Raw genomic sequence first — 21120 nt, 5'->3', positions numbered from 1 at the left:
CAGGATCTTCATTATCTGTGGTCCTACGAAGACACCAGCTTTGAACTTTGACCTCAGACAGCTTAGGGAAGAAGTCTTGAAGGTACTTGAAAGCTGCCGACTTCATATCTAGAGCTCTGACAAATTGTTTCTTAAGGCCCAATTTGATGTGCAGTGGTGGCATCAGCAACGTCCGGGGGTCCAACAGTGGCTCCCACTTGACGTTGTTCCTCCCCACAGATAACTCGGTCCGCTGTGGCCAGTCCCGCCTGTGATATTGCGCTTTGGTGTCCCTGCTGTCCCAAAGGCAAAGATAGCAGTGAATCTTGGTAAAACCGCCTTTGAGGCAGATCATGAATGCCACCATTCTGAAGTCTCCTATGACCTCAGCCATACTCATCATACATGAAAGCGTCCAGCAAGGTCTTGATACGTGTCCCCTTAGACAGCTGGAACTAAACTGATCTGGTGGGCTAAAGCCCCCTGTATTTATACTACTATTTATATTACTGGAAAGTTCTAGAAGTTGTGTTTCACAATGCACAGCCGTCGGCAGTGACAAAACAATACGAATGTGTATTTGACTCCTATTCAGAGTCCCGATCGTTACCATGTTTTTATAGACTCAATTACCTTGTTAGTCAAACGGTTCAATTATAATAAAATATTTTCCAGGACATTTAGGTATTTTTCTTACTACTTTGTCTTTACAACTGCATTGTAAAATTCCAGGTTTGAGGATACGTGGGAACCTTGAAAATCTTTATAATGTTTTGATTCACCTCTGAGCTTGTTGGTTTGGTTCATGGCTTACAACCGTCAATCGGACGAGACGTTAAACCGAGGTCCTGACTCTCTGTGGTCATTTAAAATCTCAGGGCACTTGTCGTAAAGAGTAGGGGTGTAACTCTGGTGTCCTGTCCGAATTCCCCCCATTGGCCCTTCTCAATCATGGCCTTCTAATAATCCCCGTCCCTTAATTGGCTCTATAACTGTTCTCTCCACCAATAGCTGGTGTTTTGTGGGTGTACTGGTGCAGTGTGGCTGCCATCCCATAATCCAGGTGGATGCTGCACACTGGTGGCGGTTGAGGAGATTCCTCCGTTCATGTATGTAAAGCGCTTTGAGTGTAATGTCCGAAACGCGCAACATAAACGTTCAACTTTTTAAAGATGATTAGTAAAAATACTTCCGGGAACAAAGACGTCTGAAAAGTGGGCGTGCACTGTTGCGCTCCACAGGTGACCGTGATAACCAGAGCAGGTGTATTATTGCCTGGCTATTGTTCAGAAACTCCCGTCTTCAGAGGCATCGATGTTAGCTTATCCTTGATAAGTGGCTGCTGCTTATTTCATATGCATTAAAAACCAATTCTGTTTGTTTTTGTATACACTACACATACATGGTAGAACGTGGTTCTCACTCCTGTAAAATAACCCAAAAGGCGTGTGGGTACAGAGCAGGAATATGCACTCAAGAGGACTGACAACCGTGTTTAGCTGCAGTGTGTATGTGGCCAAAGTAAAAGTAAAGTGTTAGTTGTTAAACAAGCAAATATCCATTTACACAGTCAAATGGATAAGGCTCAAAAGCAGCAGATGAGGAAAGGCTGGGGTGCGCACAAAGAAACGTCCATGAATAGTCCAAATAAAGAGGCAGACTGAGCGGTGATACCCCATTCCACGCACCACAAATGTTTGGACCCTTGAGAGATTTTGTCCAGCTTCAATAACTCTTTTTAGGTCTATTGTTGACATGCACTGGCAGTGAAATGTTTACTGCGGAAAGCTTTCTGTGTGTCCGCTCTCTGAACCATGAAGACCCTTAGAGATGTTTTTAGCTCTTTTTGGGCCTGTCCTCTCTGTACACCAGCCATCTACACACAAAGTGCCATGCAATGCCATCAAAAGTGACTCCAAAATGCAATCACCGACCCCCGGCAGACACGCTACATCCAGTATCAGGGGACCATAAACTTCAAATGCAGTTCTTTCTTTTTAAAGAGTTTTCTCATGACAATGCACAGCCTTTAATAAGTAAACAAGCTTCAACATGCAGTCGGTGCATGACTGCAGTGGTGCTATAAGTGTTGAATAACCTCGCCATGCACGGATTATGTGTGTTAGCACTGAAAAAAGGTTTCTGGACTGATTTTCTTCACTACCTCCAGACATGGAATCCAACCAGGCTCTGACAGTCTCGTGACGCATGGACTTGTGGGAGGGGGCTACAATTAAACCAATGGGAAATGAGAATGGGAACAGATACATAGAATGCATAAAACACCACAAAATAAAAACATGAATGAATAAGAAAAAAGATGAACAAAAGAAATCACAGAATGGTGACTCCAAAAAGTAACACCTAAAGATAAAATGTAGATTGAGACATCAATTAACAGGCAAACAAAGGGTCAAAATAATGCCAAACAATAAATAGCATGACACACACAGAACTGAAAGTGCAATATGGTGAGGTACAGTATCAATCTATTCTCTTCAGATTATTCATTGCTGTGTCATTAAAGGGTTAGTTCACCCAAAAATGAAAATTATCCCATTATTTATTCACCCTCAAGCCATCCTAGGTGTATATGACTTCCTTCTTTCAAACAAACACAATCGGAGTTATATTAAAAATATCCTGCTCTTCCCAGCTTTATAATGGGAGTGAATGGTACCTTAGATTTTGAAGCCCAATAAAACTCATCCATCCATCAAAAAAGTAATCCATACGGCTCCAGGGGGTTAATAAAGGCCTTCTGAAGCGATGCGTTTGTGTAAGAAATATATCCATATTTATAACTGAGAAGTTATTAGTGTGGTGGGTGCACTGGTGCAGTATGGCTGCCATCCCATAATCCAGGTGGATGCTGCACACTGGTGGCGGTTGAGGAGATTCCTCTGTTCATGTATGTAAAGCGCTTTGAGTGTAGTGTCCAAAAAGCACAACATAAACGTTCAACTTTTTAAAGATGATTAGTAAAAATACTTCCGGAACAAATACGTCTGAAAAATGGGCGGGCACTGTTGCGCTCTACAGGTGACCGTGATAACCAGAGCAGGTGTATTAAAGCAGGCATCAATGTCTGCTTATCCTTGAGAAAAAATATGATTAAATAAATATTTCATTTCTTTCAGACAAAAACAATCGGAGTTATATAAAAAAATATCCTGACTCTTCCCAGCTTTATAATGGGAGTGAATGGTACCTTAGATTTTGAAGCCCAAAAAAAGTAATCCATCCATCAAAAAAGTAATCCATACGGCTCCAGGGGTTTAATAAAGGCCCTCTGAAGTGAAGCGATGCGTTTGTGTAAGAAATATATCCATATTTATAACTGAGAATTTATAAATGGTGAGAAGTGACGAACGTGGAAGCGCAGAGGATAAAGCAAAGCCAAACAAAACGCCAGTCACGAATTAGAAGACAACAACGAGGATATTTAAAGTGAAATGTCGGAGGATTTAGATATAATTGAAGAGGAGATTGAGCTGTATTTGTTTGAACACCGAGCAGGAACTCCGGGAGATGGAGGAGCTGCAGTAGAGGCACAAACAGAAGAATCTGGTCGACGGAGAGTTCGGGAGACGTGCTGGTGCTCATGCAGAAAATGCCAACAGAGGCTGAGAGTGTTTGCTGACATGAATGGACGATTGGAACGACTGGATAACGCATGAACACACCATTTTAAGACTAATACAAATCTACAGTATAGCTAAAACAACTCACTTCTTTTCAGCGTTTTCCTTTGCTGTAAACAACGCACGCTTCCAAATTCGTCACTTCTCACCACAGCTTATGCCGGAACTCGACTCTCTCATGAATGCGCGGACGGCCGTTACCAGAAGCCAGTGATTATAAAGTTATAAATATGGATATTTAACTTAAACGCATCGCTTCAGAAGGCCTTTATTAACCCCCTGGAGCCGTATGGATTACTTTTATGATGGATGGATGAGTTTTATTGGGCTTCAAAATCTAAGGTACCATTCACTCCCATTATAAAGCTGGGAAGAGTCAGGATATTTTTAATATAACTCCGATTGTGTTTGTTTGAAAGAAGAAAGTCATATACACCTAGGATGGCTTGAGGGCGAGTAAATTATGGGATCGTTTTAATTTTTGGGGCAGAGTCACTAAAACAGTTGCACGTGGTATTTCAGTGTCAAATTCACTAACAGCCCACAATCTATTTTAGCAACCAGCACTGGAATTGCATCTTGAGTACTTTAAATCCTTATTCCTTTCCATGCTAACACGCCTCATTTCTATATAAATAAGGCTCATTATAGATTTCGCTACATGCACCAAATTTGCCTGACACAATTTATATTGCAATTACCGGCAAATGAACAAAGGTGGTAAAACTAATTTGATTTAAGAGACGTTTATGAACATTTCCAACTGATCACATGAGCAGTAAATAATCAAATAATCATCAAATGATGGAGAAGAGTGTTATAAGCTGGAAGATATCCAGCGGTGTTGTCAGGTGCACATTCTGCATGTTTAAGAGATGATTTAGATGATTTATGTTCATATTATTATTGACAAAATTAAACAAAATGTAACTTTTGTACAGCAAGTTAGAAACAGGCACAGTTTACATTTGTCTACAAAACTGATTCCAAGCATTTAAGCATAAGCCATTACACCGGGGCTGTCCTAAATGCAGACAATAATAAGGTGCTGGAAGCTGCATTGCTGTCATAATTGCCACTACGCATCATTTATTTTATGCATAATATCATACAAGTTTTAATCACTCTTTGTGCTCTCTGGCGTGCTTGTGAACGACAGCTCTACTCGGTTTTATGATGCGTGGTATTAGGACATTTTAAGGAGAACACATGCATGAGGAAAGTGAGAGAACGACTCATTTACATTAACAAGCAATCACACACACACACACACACACACACACACACACACGATCCCCCCCACGAAAGGAGCAGCAGGGCCCAGGCGTGACTCCACACACCTGGGTTACCTGTGGAGGAGGTGGGCTGAGTGAGCTGGGTGTTCAGCGAGGGCTGAGACCCCGAGGGTGACACGGAGCTGTCCTTCATCCCTTCAGTCTGTACTGGCGTCCAGTGGCTGTCCATCTGAATGTCCAGAGGGTCCACCGGCTGTATGGATTGCTGGATCTGCAGGTTTCTGGCTGCAGTGGCATTGCATGGGTGGTCAAAAAGGAGGAAAGTCCATGTCATTGTGTAGGATTAAATGGTAGAAATAGATAAATTGCCAAGCCCAATAGCAAATTGGTGACAGAATATGCAATTTGTCCAAAAAGGGAAAAAAGGATCCAGGCACGGAAATGTCCCCCACAGGCAGCAATGTGAGCAGAGGGTCCGATTGAGCAGCCAGAAAAAGTGAAGAAAGAAAGAATAGAGAACAGGACAGTTTAGGATATAAAGTCAGTGAATCCTTCAGAAATAGTAACAGCATGCAGGGGCATCTTGGATAATGCATCGATGATTTTATCATTTAAAATGATTAACAAGCACCAAAATAACATGCAGCATGGTCATAAAGTCAACATGAAACGGCACTCACGACCGGTTTAATATCGTCATGTGATGCATATTACACGAATATTCAACAAGGGGGAAAAAGTAGATCAGGACCCGATTTTATGCACACAAAAATTTTTTTAAAAAAGAAATAAATTGGTGGACTTTGAATACCAGAATGTAAATAAAGGCTGTCAATTTAACGTGTTCATTTAGAGCGATTAGTTATATAAAATAACAATTAATCAGGCATAAAAGTACAGCCAGAATACAGGAATCTGACGCTAAATACCAGAGAGACGCTCCAGCCGCGGCCGTCTGAGGCACGCACATGCACAAAGCAACGATTAAAATGAACGCACATGCAACGTAAGAACACATCCTGTGAGAACTCAATGCAAAACAGATCGCTGTCAATCACTATTTAATATAACAAATAAAACATTGAGTTCTTCAGACACTTTATATTGTCTAATCAATGCTTTATTCATCTGCCACAATAATGCATTTTATATGGTATATTTATTAAAGACCCTACATAATATATTTATAAATGTTTTAATGATTATGCATTATATTCATTATTTTCATTTGGGTGCCTCTCTCAGTAAAATTGTGATTATTTGCGATTAATTTAATTAAAAATTGTAATTGACTGACAGCCCTTATATAGTATGAATATATATAAAATAATATTTAAAAACATCATATTTATGGAACACAAGGATTTATATTTACAAAGAAAAAGCTAAAATAACCAATTTGTTGTAAAACTAATAATATAATTTATAAAATTAACATCTTAAATGTACCTTGTACGAAGGTCCCCTGTACAATTATTTAGATGAGAAATTTCATTCATATAAAAAGAAAAATGGACGTTATAATTGAAATACGCCCATTTGAATCTATATGGACAGCTTGTGAATCAGAAGCACTACTGCCTAAATCGCTACTTGTTAACATGTTCCCTGTCTGCACTACTCCGGTGACTTCAGATGAGAAGGAAGCAATTACATTACAATAAAAGAATACAAAAGACATTTTTTAAATCCTGCATAAAACGGCAGGAATGTAAATTAAGATTTCATGCTGACTTCTATAAGGCAGAGCTGCTAATATACAACCAAAATCTGGAATGAGAGGGGAAAAGGAAAAGCGGGAAAACGCAAGCAATGTTTGTTAGATTAAGACAGCATGGTCCAGTCATTGATGGGGTTATAATCAGTGTATCCACAGTCATGACAACCTTTAAATGTGCCCGTATCCTCTTCATCTGTGAGATTCTCCAGCCAAAGACCTGACTGAATCTCTCTCTGCCAGGGGAAATACTCTCCTGCTGCCATCCCATACAGTTACCCCAACACAACACACACACACAACCACATATGCACACAACACACACACGCATACAACACAACCACAACCACATATGCACACAACACGCGTGCGCACACACACGCATACAACACAACCACAACCGCACACAACACGTGTGCACACACACACGCATACAACATAACCACAACCGCGTTCGCGCACACACGCATACAACAAAACCACAACCGCACACAACACGTGCGCACACACACGCATACAACACAACCACATATGCACACAACACGCGTGCACACACACACGCATACAACAAAACCACAACCGCACACAACACGTGTGCACACACACGCATACAACACAACCACATATGCACACAACCGTGTGCGCACACACACGCATACAACACAACCACAACCGCACACAACACGTGTGCACACACACACGCATACAACATAACCACAACCGCGTTCGCGCACACACGCATACAACACAACCACAACCACATATGCACACAACACGCGTGCACACACACACGCATACAACAAAACCACAACCGCACACACACGCATACAACACAACCACAAACACATATGCACACATCACGCGTGCGCACACACACGCATACAACACAACCACAACCGCGTGCGTACACACGCATACAACACAACCACAACCGCATATGCACACAACACGCGTGCGCACACACACGCATACAACACAACCACAACCGCATACGCACACACAACACGCACGCACACACAACACGCACGCACACACAACACGCACGCACGCACACAACACGCACGCACAACACGCACGCACACAACCATGTACGCAACACAACACGCACGCACAAACACAAAACGCACACCATATGCACACAAACACGCACACCAGACGCACACCAGACGCACACAAAACACACACCAGACGCACAAACACACACCAGACGCACAAACACACACCAGACGCGCACAAACACACACCAGACGCACAAACACACACCAGACGCACAAACACACACCAGACGCACAAACACACACCAGACGCACAAACACACACCAGACGCACACAAACACACAATGGAAATACAGAGCAGAGAATCAAGAGATGAGTTCCAGGGAAAAGATGGATATTGACAGAACAGGATGAAACACACAGAACAGTCAGAGACAGGGATTCAATCCTGAATATTCAATAACAGTATTAACACATTCAGGACTTTTGTTGTGTATAAAACTCACTTAATTAGCTACAAAAACAATCCGTGTCCGATATGGATCTTCAATGGCTGACGTCATCATCTCTGATAGCAAATATCTGCCCAATTATTGAGCCGGTATATCGTTACTCAATACAACTTTAAAACACAGCAATTATTCCTTACCGACTCAATAGTTTATCAAATACATGTTTTTAAATTTAAATGCTAACCTGATACTCTCATCACAAAGTTATCAAAGGACCTTTTAATAAAAGAACAAAGAACGAGTTAATTTGCCAAAGATGAACATCAGACAAAGCCAATAACAAACCAATTAACCCTCTGAATGATGGACGTCTCACGGATTCATCCGACACTTTTACATATCTGTGGGGGAAGCCTTGAAATCTTTTGTCTCGCATCATCAGAAAACTTTTATTTAAAGAGAATTACATTTTAAAGTTGTCTGTGTATAAGAGACCACTCTCAACACTGGCAAACATACATGATCTAATCACACGTCACACAGATATCAGATGACAGAGGAATAGAGACCACATTACAGACTTCCAAGCAGGTCAAAATAAAAACATCATTCTTCCTTCAATCAGGCCCTCATTATTCCTTGTGAAAACCTTCCTTCACATTAGGTAACCCCACAGCCATGATGAAGACACCCGCATTATCACAATCACAGCTTACCATCACTTGATGATGACTCTTCCTCATCTTCATCTTCCTCCTCGTCGTCTTCTGCTGCCTCTGGGTCACTTCCTCCTCTCAGCTTGGCGTGGATCTCCACAGCTTCCTTCCAGGGCACTCCACCCAGATCAGACGGCCCGGCCTCTTCTGGCTCTTCATCCTCTTCCTCCATATCAGACTCTGAACTACTGCAGGAGTGACAGATATTTACACTGAACACAAACTGTCTCTCCCCGAATACTCTTCATACTGACTGTATCACACGCCGCAGTTGAGATGAGCTCAACATACACAGTGCGAGTCATGAGGTCCGATTCCTGAACGAATTACTCTTTTGAACTGGGTCTTTCAGGGACGGACATCTTGGCAAAGGCCCTGGGGCCAATTATTTAAAAGGGGGGGGGGGGGTTTCATTGTTCAAAAGGGGTTTCAAGTGGGTGGGGGGGGGGGGGGGTGGCGGGCAGTCAAGGGCCCCATTGGCCCGTTTGGTAATCCGTCCCTGGACATTGAGTACACACTAAATGGTCTGTACTTATATAGCACCTTTAGCCTTAGCGGTTACCAAAGTGCTTTACACTGCGTCTCACACACTCTCTCTTTCTCTCTCTCACACACACACACACACACACTCTCACGCGCGCGCGCTCTCACACGCGCGCGCTCTCACACACACACGCGCTCACACACACACACACACACGCTCACACACACACACACGCTCTCACACACACACACGCTCTCACACACACACACACCGTCCCAGCTGCCATGAAAGGCGCTAACATGCCATTTAGAGCAACTTGCCCAAGGACACTACAGGAACCGAACCGCCAACCCCGCGATTAGTGGCCAACCCGCTCTACCAACTGAGCCACTAATATACACACACACCTTTACTATCAAGACTCTGACCATCAATCTATAGAGCAATTATGTGATTTGGAGACTAAAAACAGCCATTTGGCTCCTAAATGTTTGTGCTTCGGAGCCAGTGGCTCATTTTCTGGAGCCCTGAGAAGACATACCTGGATCCCTCCCCCACATCGGTGTTTTTGTTCTGCACACTGCTGAGATTGTGTTCTGCAAGCGTTTCCTCCGGGACCTCCTCCAGCTCCTCCTCTCTCATCATAGACAGGCGGTAATTCTCCAGCTCGATTCTTTCTGGAGTGCCTTTCAGACGCTTGGCCACGCTGGGCTCCACCACCCCGTTCACCTCTGACCCCATGATGAGCAAATAGAAAAACAGCAGGGAAAAAACAGACAACACCGTTAATGTAAGAAATGACTAGGCACAACTAATGCCCCCAATGACCCCAATAAAGTCTTCATTGTTCAATCTAAAGCAGCACGTCTCAGTACAGAGGCTCAAGTACATCACAAACCCTTTTAAAATGGGTTGAATCAAATGTCCACCCACCTCAGCTTCATATTTGCTCTAAATCGTCTTTTTAAAGTGAAAATGTTTGCACATATGGCTGTTCGTTTACTCTGTTTTTAGCCGTGGAAAAACAAGAAACACAGTCAAAGCAATAACTCAGCTTTTTATTTACATAAACAATATGTAGCCGTCATGATATCACATTTAAATATGTTCTCAGTACAATACTCTTAAACACATCCTCATAATTAATACAAGATTTGGTTACCTTGCCTTTTCCCATCCTATAAGGTAACAATGCAGTAACACGTACCATCTATTTATATTTTTATATTAATGAACAGGTGGACATGTGCATGAGTCATTTTACTTTATCCCATTAAGGAAATCCCAAAGCCAATTTGTGCATGTAATTGAACATAAAATCCATGATTGTGTTGGAAGTGGTTGTGTCCCGAAAGCATCGGTAGCCTAAAGGAGATCGTGGAAACCATTGGCGCCAACGGACTCCACGATCAACTTAAGCTTGAGATGCTAGAAAAAACATTTAATTCTATAAACACATTATATAAACTATTTTAAGATGGTTAAGACGGTTTCAAAACGAGGTATGCTCAATTGACAGCATTTGTGGAATAATGCTGATATAATTTAGACTCAATGGAAGTCAATGGGGTCCATTTGTAAACGTTCAAATACTGTTTCAAAAGTATAGACATAAACAGTGTGCTAACGTGACTTTACTGTGATAAAATCACTTAATAACCGTATCTGTGTAAAGTTATATCCACTGAAGGCAGCAGGAAGTGTTCGAGCGGCCATCTTGGTATGCCCAAACTCTCAGAGCATCAATGACTGACCTGCGGATACGACAGTTGCATTTCGCCCTCTAGTGACATCTTTAATTAGCTCGTTACGGATAACATTCGTTACGAGGGAGAAGATATACGCAGATCACGACGCCCTGCCCCGGCGTTCAGTCTATAAGTGCAGCACAACAATCACCGAAGGAAGCGGTAAAATGGTCCAAAAGTTGTAATGCAAGTAGGAAAAGCTATAATATCTGCTCGTTTAGGGTGACCATATGTCCTCACCCCCGAAAGAGACTTTTTTTTAAAGTCAGAACGGGATTTCTAAATCGCCTTAAATGCCCGGGATTTCCACGTTTTCATTTTGAAGCACTCGCTGTTTCAATACATGGATACATGTCATAAATACACGTTCGTTTGAGCGAGACAGAGAGAATCTATACTGTGCCCGAGCACGTTTGACCACCAAAGTCCAGTTCATTTGACTAGTATGGTCGCTCCATACCGTGCCCGTGCATGATGGTGGGCTCGGGCATGGTTCAGTTGGGTCAGACATGGTATGCATCTAGTGTGATTGCCAATGATACAACTGGGCAAAGGGATCACTTTGGTCTATGGCACAGGTGCAGTGTTTACTGGAGATTTGGGCAGACGGAGAGTATACAGGAACAACTGGATACAACATACAAGAACTATGATATATTTGGTCAAATTCGCAAATCTACTTTCGTGCTTGTGGAAACTAAAGAACCATCGAGCCATTGTGACGAGCTGAAAATAAATGTAGGTTCAGTATCTGAAGATACAGATTGCACTCATTCAGCTTGGACCAAAAGGTTCAATTCCAGTGGAACGATGCTGTCGACAATTAGGCATGTGAGAGGGCCGTGTGTCACCATGCCCCAAACGACTCAAAATAAACCACAAAGTAACGTTACGATGATGGACTCCATTGTGCCCAGTGAGTGCGCTTTTCTTCACGTTTTCTTCAAAACAAAGAGTCACATCGTAATGACGTACACATGCTCAGGCCCAGACGTAAAGTGCAATGTGAGTGTAGGCCAGCGAGGGAGTGGGGGATAATCGAGCTTGGGCACGGTACAAGGTCCCCAATTTGGCACGCCCAATTCCCAATGTGCTCTAAGTCCTCGTGGTGGCGTAGTGACTCGCCTCAATCCGGGTGGTGGAGGATGAATCTCAGTTGCCTCCACATCTGAGACAGTCAATCTGCGCATCTCATCACGTGACTTGAGCGTGTAACCATGGAGACGTAGCGCATGTGGATGCTTCACGCTATTCTCCGCGGCATCCACGCACAACTCACCACACGCCCCACTGAGAGCGAGAACCACATTATAGCGACCACGAGGAGGTTACCCCATGTGACTCTACCCTCCCTAGCAACCGGGCCAATTTGGTTGCTAAGGAGACCTGACTGGAGTCACTCAGCACACCCAGGATTCAAACTCGCAACTCCAGTAGTGGTAGAGATTTGTGCTTTTTTTATTAAATTCAAAATACATTTTTGCTGTAATCAACATTATACCACAAATGCTGTCGATTGAGCTTAACTTGAACCCGGAATATTCCTTTAAGAACCCACCAACCGTTATCTCTAATTTACTGTAATCTGTCAATGTCTTTTCATCTCATGACTTTGGGTGAAATATGACAGAGACGTTTGTGTCATACAGGGAGGTGCTATAGGTATATCTTAGGTATATCTTCATATAATACAACTTTTGTTAAACTGCTTTACATAATCAAGCACACATTTTACATTGGCATTAACCCGATAGCTTCGCACTGTCAATCATTCTCTGTGATGAACACGTGACAGATGCCACAAGCAGCAGGGTTAATATGCAGAGGAGAATTAGGAGATGCAAAGATAGATGTAGACCAATCACAGGCACTAGATCAGCAATAACCTGCTCTGATAGGAGAGGGGAAAGGTAAAGCTTACAGAGTCGACCAATCACAAGCACTACATCACAAAAGGTGCACAGATCAGAATCACAAAAGGCATCATCACACATCGACCCAGCAGAGAGAAAGGAGAGGTTTTAGCTAAAGGGAAAAACAGGCAATAAATAAACAATCAAATATTCATTACATGTACACAACACATGCAGGCAAAAAGGGTCAAGTTACTTAATAAATAGCATTGAAGTTACTTAGACATCTGTGTCTCTGTTTGAGCCATATCACATGTTTAAGAGCATTGTCACAATTATTTAAATAAATCATTAACACACTTAATTGCCACTTCTTTGTCTGGATGGTTTACTGGATCCAAAGAAACCGGATTTGGATGCACCCATACAGCCAAACGGTTTACAAAGAGTTAATCATTTGTGCCATTTGACAAGCACAAGGTCACAGGAAGTCACAGCAGATGCAGACAGGAAGTGCCTGGTTAGCTCAGAGACAGGAAGGGGTCATGCTAGAGAACACTGAGCAGGATGTTTAGAGTAAAGCAGGACAGGAGATAGAGGCAGTAGGCGAGCAGGAAAGGGGAACCAAAGGGATTGTGTGCCACCTGGTGGCGGGTCCAGGACATCACCCGGAGCAACGAGTGCAGTGTGCCCTTTACTCCTCGAGAGAGGTACAGGACAGGGCCTAAAGAGGGAAAGTGGGTACCTGAGGGACGGCGCTCCACAGGGGCTTGGGAAGTTAAGGCTTGGCCCGCGGTGTCCACTGCATTATGGTTTACGGCCAACACCTGGGGCTCCTATGACCAAAACAAAAAATTTATTCTTTACTATACGTTACTATAACAGATATATATATATATATATATAAAAAAAAAATCCACCATGGGGACATGAGAGTTCCTGAAGTTGAAGAAACACCCGTAAACAATCAGGTAGGTACCTTTGGTTTTACTGGAACTGGCGCAGGCCGTTTCCTCTGTGCCAGACCAGACTGTCGGTAGCAATAGTGCGGTTTACAGTAAAACTTCCCTACAAGAGCAAAAACACAGTTACATCATCAGCATTAGTTCCACCATTGTTCAAAGCGGAGGGAAAAAAATGCAATGTCATCATGCAAAATGTGTTTAAAATGGTCAATTTCCTCCAAACGTGCATATTTGCTACTATGCAAAGTGAGAATAATTGGCAAAAGAAATGGCCCCACTGATCACAAAGCACAGATGTATTTCATACCATCCTCCACGTCGAAGGCGTACGAGGACAGACGGAGGGTAGTGCCACAGTAGTCGCATTTGAAGCAGCTGCGATGGAAGAACTTTCCCTCTGCGCTGAGACGTTCCATCACGTAGACCCGTTTCCGACAGAAGAAACACACATCACTGCCACCGATGTTCTGGGGAAACACCTTACGCAAGGAACCCTGCGCAGACATAGAGATGAGACATGTTAGATCAGGACCTTTCCTGTAAAAACACGAGGCACCCAAACGGACAGGGCATCATTTGGGGTGACATCTATCTGATGCTTCTAGGAGTTGAAGGTTCAACAGCAGATGTGAGTAATAAACACTAGCTTGCAGTCTGGATTAACCGTTTTGACAGTAGCGTGCATACTGTAGTAAAGCAGTCAAGTTCTGTGCACTAGTTGGTAAACGGGGGAAATGTGCTATGCAGTTTGCACTATGCGCTATATGCCAAACCTACAGCACCCATAATTCTTACCCAATCCCTTTTCTCAAGATGATGCCTGGGGTCATCCTGAGCCTGAAGCTGATTGGCTATTTGCTCAGCCAGTGAGCTCATGCCCCCTGTGCACATCTTCACATAATGCTACAGATAGTGAACAGACAAAAGAATGGACGAGGGAAGACAAATGACAGTACAAAAGAAATGGAGCCAAGTTGAAAGATGACAGGGAGACCGTACATGTTTCAGGACAGTGAAGAATGAAAAGAGGAACAAGTTAAATGATGTTCTGGCATGCTTGGTTGATCAGATGTGTAGATGAGAGAAGGCACAAGTTGAACACACAAAATGAAGTTTCACACACATTTTTAGAAGACAGGCGTTTGTTTACTAGCCCAAGTCTAAAAGTGACATTCTGATGCATATTCATCTGTCTCCTGAAATGTGTTCCTCATGTTGTTACAATCCACGTTTCAAAGCAAACTCAAATTCATTACCTGGTGACATTAAGTAAAGGTCGACCGATAGTGGATTTCGCCGGAACGATCACAGAGGTGTTGGAAAAGGCCGATAAGGGATTCATCATTTATTTGTATTTTTTTATTTTTTATAAAATGGTAAAAAAAAAATATGAATTCTTAGCCTGTCCTTTCAATGATGCACACAGACGTCGAGTCTACAAGATTCTTAAGATAATAAAATCCCAAAAGCAGTTTTTTGTGCAACCAAAATCCAAATAATAACCAAAACATTCAGGTTTGATGTGTTAACTTTAAACAAGGCCTAAATACACAGGGGACACTTATTTTGAAATGAAAGACACTTGACCCCATTACAATGCTCTAGAAGTATTTATATACACTCACCTAAAGGATTATTAGGAACACCTGTTCAATTTCTCATTAATGCAATTATCTAATCAACCAATCACATGGCAGTTGCTTCAATGCATTTAGGGGTGTGGTCCTGGTCAAGACAATCTCCTGAACACCAAACTGAATGTCAGAATGGGAAAGAAAGGTGATTTAAGCCATTTTGAGCGTGGCATGGTTGTTGGTGCCAGACGGGCCGGTCTGAGTATTTCACAATCTGCTCAGTTACTGGGATTTTCACGCACAACCATTTCTAGGGTTTACAAAGAATGGTGTGAAAAGGGAAAAACATCCAGTATGCGGCAGTCCTGTGGGCTGAAAATGCCTTGTTGATGCTAGAGGTCAGAGGAGAATGGGCCGACTGATTCAAGCTGATAGAAGAGCAACTTTGCCTGAAATAACCACTCGTTACAACCGAGGTATGCAGCAAAGCATTTGTGAAGCCACAACACCCACAACCTTGAGACGGATGGGCTACAACAGCAGAAGACCCCACCGGGTACCACTCATCTCCACTACAAATAGGAAAAAGAGGCTACAATTTGCAAGAGCTCACCAAAATTGGACAGTTGAAGACTGGAAAAATGTTGCCTGGTCTGATGAGTCTCGATTTCTGTTGAGACATTCAGATGGTAGAGTCAGAATTTGGCGTAAACAGAATGAGAACATGGATCCATCATGCCTTGTTACCACTGTGCAGGCTGGTGGTGGTGGTGTAATGGTGTGGGGGATGTTTTCTTGGCACACTTTAGGCCCCTTAGTGCCAATTGGGCATCGTTTAAATGCCACGCCCTACCTGAGCATTGTTTCTGACCATGTCCATCCCTTTATGGCCACCATGTACCCATCCTCTGATGGCTACTTCCAGCAGGATAATGCACCATGTCACAAAGCTCGAATCATTTCAAATTGGTTTCTTGAACATGACAATGAGTTCACTGTACTAAAATGGCCCCCACAGTCACCAGATCTCAACCCAATAGAGCATCTTTGGGATGTGGTGGAACGGGAGCTTCGTGCCCTGGATGTGCATCCCACAAATCTCCATCAACTGCAAGATGCTATCCTATCAATATGGGCCAACATTTCTAAAGAATGCTTTCAGCACCTTGTTGAATCAATGCCACGTAGAATTAAGGCAGTTCTGAAGGCGAAAGGGGTCAAACACAGTATTAGTATGTGTTCCTAATAATCCTTTAGGTGAGTGTGTGTGTGTGTGTGTGTGTGTGTGTGTGTGTGTGTGTGTGTGTGTGTGTATATATATATATATATATATATATATATATCTATCTACACACACATCTACACACACACACACACACACACACACACACACAGGTCCTTCTCAAAAAATAAAGTTCATTATTTTCCATAATGTAATGATAAAAATTTAACTTTCATATATTTTAGATTCATTGCACACCAATTGAAATATTTCAGGTCTTTTATTGTTTTAATACTGATGATTTTGGCATACAGCTCATGAAAACCCAAAACTCCTATCTCAAAAAATTAGCATATTTCATCCGACCAATAAAAGAAGTGTTTTTAATACAAAAAAGTCAACCTTCAAATAATTATGTTCAGTTATGCACTCAATACTTGGTCGGGAATCCTTTTGCAGAAATGACTGCTTCAGTGCTGGCGTGGCATGGAGGCAATCAGCCTGTGGCACTGCTGAGGTGTTATGGAGGCCCAGAATGCTTCGATAGCGGCCTTAAGCTCATCCAGAGTGTTGGGTCTTACGTCTCTCAACTTTCTCTTCACAATATCCCACAGATTCTCTATGGGGTTCAGGTCAGGAGAGTTGGCAGGCCAATTGAGCACAGTAATACCATGGTCAGTAACCATTTACCAGTGGTTTTGGCACTGTGAGCAGGTGCCAGGTCGGTGCTGAAAAATGAAATCTTCATCTCCATAAAGCTTTTCAGCAGATGGAAGCATGAAGTGCTCCAAAATCTCCTGATAGCTAACTGCATTGACCCTGCCCTTGATAAAACACAGTGGACCAACACCAGCAGCTGACATGGCACCCCAGACCATCACTGACTGTGGGTACTTGACACTGGACTTCAGGCATTTTGGCATTTCCTTCTCCCCAGTCTTCCTCCAGACTCTGGCACCTTGATTTCGAATGACATGCAAAATTTGCTTTCATCCGAAAAAAGTACTTTGGACCACTGAGCAACAGTCCAGTGCTGCTTCTCTGTAGCCCAGGTCAGGCGCTTCTGCCGCTGTTTCTGGTGCCTGTGCACGGTGGCTCTGGATGTTTCTACTCCAGACTCAGTCCACTGCTTCCGCGAGGTCCCCAAGGTCTGGAATCGGTCCTTCTCCACAATCTTCCTCAGGGTCCGGTCACCTCTTCTCGTTGTGCAGCGTTTTTTGCCACACTTTTTCCTTCCCACAGACTTCCCACTGAGGTGCCTTGATACAGCACTCTGGGAACAGCCTATTTGTTCAGAAATGTCTTTCTGTGTCTTACCCTCTTGCTTGAGGGTGTCAATGATGGCCTTCTGGACAGCAGTCAGGTCGGCAGTCTTACCCATGATTGCGGTTTTGAGTAATGAAACAGGCTGGGAGTTTTTAAAAGCCTCAGGAATCTTTTGCAGGTGTTTAGAGTTAATTAGTTGATTCAGATGATTAGGTTAATAGCTCGTTTAGAGACCCCTTTCATGATATGCTAATTTTTTGAGATAGGAATTTTGGGTTTTCATGAGCTGTATGCCAAAATCATCAGTATTAAAACAATAAAAGACCTGAAATATTTCAGTTGGTGTGCAATGAATCATAATATAATTTTTATCATTACATTATGGAAAATAATGAACTTTCACAATATGCTAATTTTTTGAGAAGGACCTGTATATATATATATATATATATATATATATATATATTTATTTATTTATTTATATATAGCCTAAATAATCACCAGATGAAGAGTTTGTAGATCTATTTCACCAGATGAGGTTTATTGATAAGGCATAAAAACTAAACCTAAAAATTAAATCGGCAACAATCGGCACAGATTCTTTTAGCAATAACCGATAGGTCCAAAAAGCAACTATCGGCACCGATTAATCGTTAAAACACATATATTGGTCTACCTCTAATATCAAGAGTCATTAACATCCAATATTCAGGTTAGAGTTTCCAAAGATAGCATTTACGCACATGAAGAGCGCAACAGTCTGATTCTGGAAGTCCTATTAGGCATGAGCATTTGGGCAAATTCCTTTAAGCGAGTAAGCGCCAGCATGAACTAGTTATGGATGACGTTTATGATGACTGTCTGTGATTTGTGGAGCTTCAAAAGTCTGGTCACCATCCACTTGCATTTTAAGGAACCGCTGATCGGAGATATTCTTCTATATTTCTTCACATGTGTTCTGCTGAAGAAAGAAAGTCTCACATCTGAGATATCTGAGGATTTTAATCTCTGGGCGAACCCTTTAAAGTAGTTTTGTATCTGTGGAGCGGAGGGGGGCGGGGCCGGTCGGAATATCGCGCGCCCGGTCCCCAATCAGCCTGATGAGGCGCGCGAGGGATAAAGGCGGCCGGTGGCGATTGTTCGAGAGAGAGAATTACGGACATGTCCGTCATGTGTGTTTGTTTATGTGTTTTGAGTTTCTCATTAAAATATAATTTATGTTGACAAGCCGGTTCTCGCCTCCTCCTTGCCCATCCTTCAACTGTGTTACATTGGTGCTGAAACCGGGAAGGAGGAGGGATGCCCGTCGCAGAGTCCTCGACACTGCCGTCCACCCAGGGGCGCCGCTGCCATCTGCCGGGGGCGGAGTAGCCCGACCGCCGGATGCGGAGTGCGGCCGTTGTCCACGGGGCAAGTGGGGACTGGATACCCGACCGCCTGGAGCGAGGAGCCGCTGCCGGGCGGAGGAGTGCCCTGCCGTCCCCAGAGGCGCAGAGGGGTCGAGGGAAGACCGCCGTCCACGAGGGGAGGAGGGAAGAAACTCTCCGACCGCCCGGGCGGTAGAGCCGCTGCCAGGGGCGGAGGAGTGTCCCCATTTGCCGCCAGAAAAGCGGAGGCGCGTTCTGCCCGCTGGGGGTCGGCGGTTTCACTCCGGTTCAGCCCGGTGTTGGAGCGGCTGTCGTCCGCCTGAGTGTGGAGGAGTGTTCGAGGACCACGCGACGGTACATCAGAGAACCGGTGAGTGAGCTTTTTCTCTCTCCTCTCTCTCTCCCTGTCGCACCGTGTTGGCCTTTTCCCTCGCCTATTTTGTTTTTTTTTGTTGTTGTTGTTGTTGTTGTCTTCCCTCCTATCTCCTCCCAGGGCGAGGAAGGCGGGGATGACCACGCGGAGCATAAGATACACCCGCCCCAGGGATAGGGTGGGTGTACGTCATGCCGGTGGCACCCGGCCTGAGATAACGCCGGGAGGAGTGTGGAGCGGAGGGGCGGGGCGGTCGGAATATCGCGCGCCGGTCCCCAATCAGCCTGATGAGTAGCTGAGGGATAAAGGTGGCGGTGGCGATTGTTCGAGAGAGAGAATTACGGACATGTCCGTCATGTGTGTGTTTATGTGTTTTTGAGTTTCTCATTAAAATATAATTTATGTTGACAAGCCGGTTCTCGCCTCCTCCTTGCCCATCCTTCAACTGTGTTACAGTATCATTGTCTTTTTATCTGACTTTCAAATACTTCTGCTTTTAATCAAAGTTTGTAATGTGATCCATCTCGGAGCTCTATTGGTGCGTTCACAAACAACGAATTGTATTGCGCGAGCATTCCCGCTTCCCTTTGGAAAAGGACAGGAGGCGGGGCTTCCATGACATGGCTCATAGTAAAGTATGACCAATAGCTGGAATCAAGTAGATGCGCATATTTTCATAACTTACTAGTCCAACTTCCTCCAAGCAATGTCTTTGATCATCCGGTCTCTGTACATGATGACGTTGTGTCGTACAATTCCAGGTGTCCACACACCGCTACAACAAAGTTTTCATCCATTTGTCCAGATTTATTCTGCTACTACATTAGTGACATCCGGACAATCTCAATGCTGATAGGCTCCCGTGACAACGCGTCATGCGGATTTCTCGCTCGAGTTAAAAATGTCAACTTTTCAAATTCGTAAAATTTCAAGTTACATGGGGTAACCTCCTGGTGGTGGTGATTAGTGGTTCTCTCAATGGGGCGTGTGGTGAGTTGTGTGTGGATCGTGGAGAGTAGCATGAGCCTCCACACTAACGCACTCAAAAAGTCACGTGATGGGGTAACCACCTCGTGGTCGCTATATTGTGGTTCATTGCTCTCTGTGGGGTGCGTGGTGAGTTGGACGAGGATGCCGCGGAGAATAGTGTGAGCTGCCACACCTCTCTAAAAATGTAATTTACGGGGGTCTGGGTATCTCAGCGAGTACTGACACTGACTATCACATCTGGAGTCGTGAGTTTGAATCCAGGGTGTGCTGAGTGACTCCAGCCAGGTCTCCTTAGCAACCAAATTGGCCCAGTTGCTAAGGAGGGTAGAGTCACATGGGGTAACCTTCTCATGGATGCTATAATGTGGTTCTCGCTCTCCGTGGGGCGTGTGGCGTCCACATGCGCTACGTATCCATGGCAATGCCCTCAACAAGTCACGTGATAAGATGCGCGGATTGACGGTTTCAGACGCGGAGGCAACTGAGATTCGTCACTACGCCACCACGAGGACGTAGAGCGCGCATTGGGAATTAGGCGT

At 43.7% G+C, this 21120-nt stretch overlaps 1 protein-coding gene across 1 annotated transcript in view; it reads right to left on the bottom strand.

The window, feature by feature from the left end:
* LOC127622726 (protein-methionine sulfoxide oxidase mical3a-like) overlaps window positions 1-21120 on the bottom strand; it is a 90881-nt gene that overhangs the window by 5365 nt on the left and 64396 nt on the right. The window contains exons 21-28 of the mRNA XM_052096778.1: window positions 14097-14283; window positions 13804-13892; window positions 13570-13660; window positions 9765-9954; window positions 8740-8927; window positions 6745-6834; window positions 4964-5143; window positions 2144-2206 (exon numbers count right to left, since the gene is read on the bottom strand). Of these exons, the coding sequence (XP_051952738.1) occupies window positions 2144-2206; window positions 4964-5143; window positions 6745-6834; window positions 8740-8927; window positions 9765-9954; window positions 13570-13660; window positions 13804-13892; window positions 14097-14283 (1078 nt within the window). The remainder of the gene's footprint in view (window positions 1-2143; window positions 2207-4963; window positions 5144-6744; window positions 6835-8739; window positions 8928-9764; window positions 9955-13569; window positions 13661-13803; window positions 13893-14096; window positions 14284-21120) is intronic.

Source organism: Xyrauchen texanus, chromosome 29 (assembly GCF_025860055.1).
Source record: "Xyrauchen texanus isolate HMW12.3.18 chromosome 29, RBS_HiC_50CHRs, whole genome shotgun sequence".
NCBI lineage: Eukaryota > Metazoa > Chordata > Actinopteri > Cypriniformes > Catostomidae > Xyrauchen > Xyrauchen texanus.
Note: the sequence above shows the minus strand (reverse complement) of the source record. Positions and strands in the feature narration are given on the sequence as shown.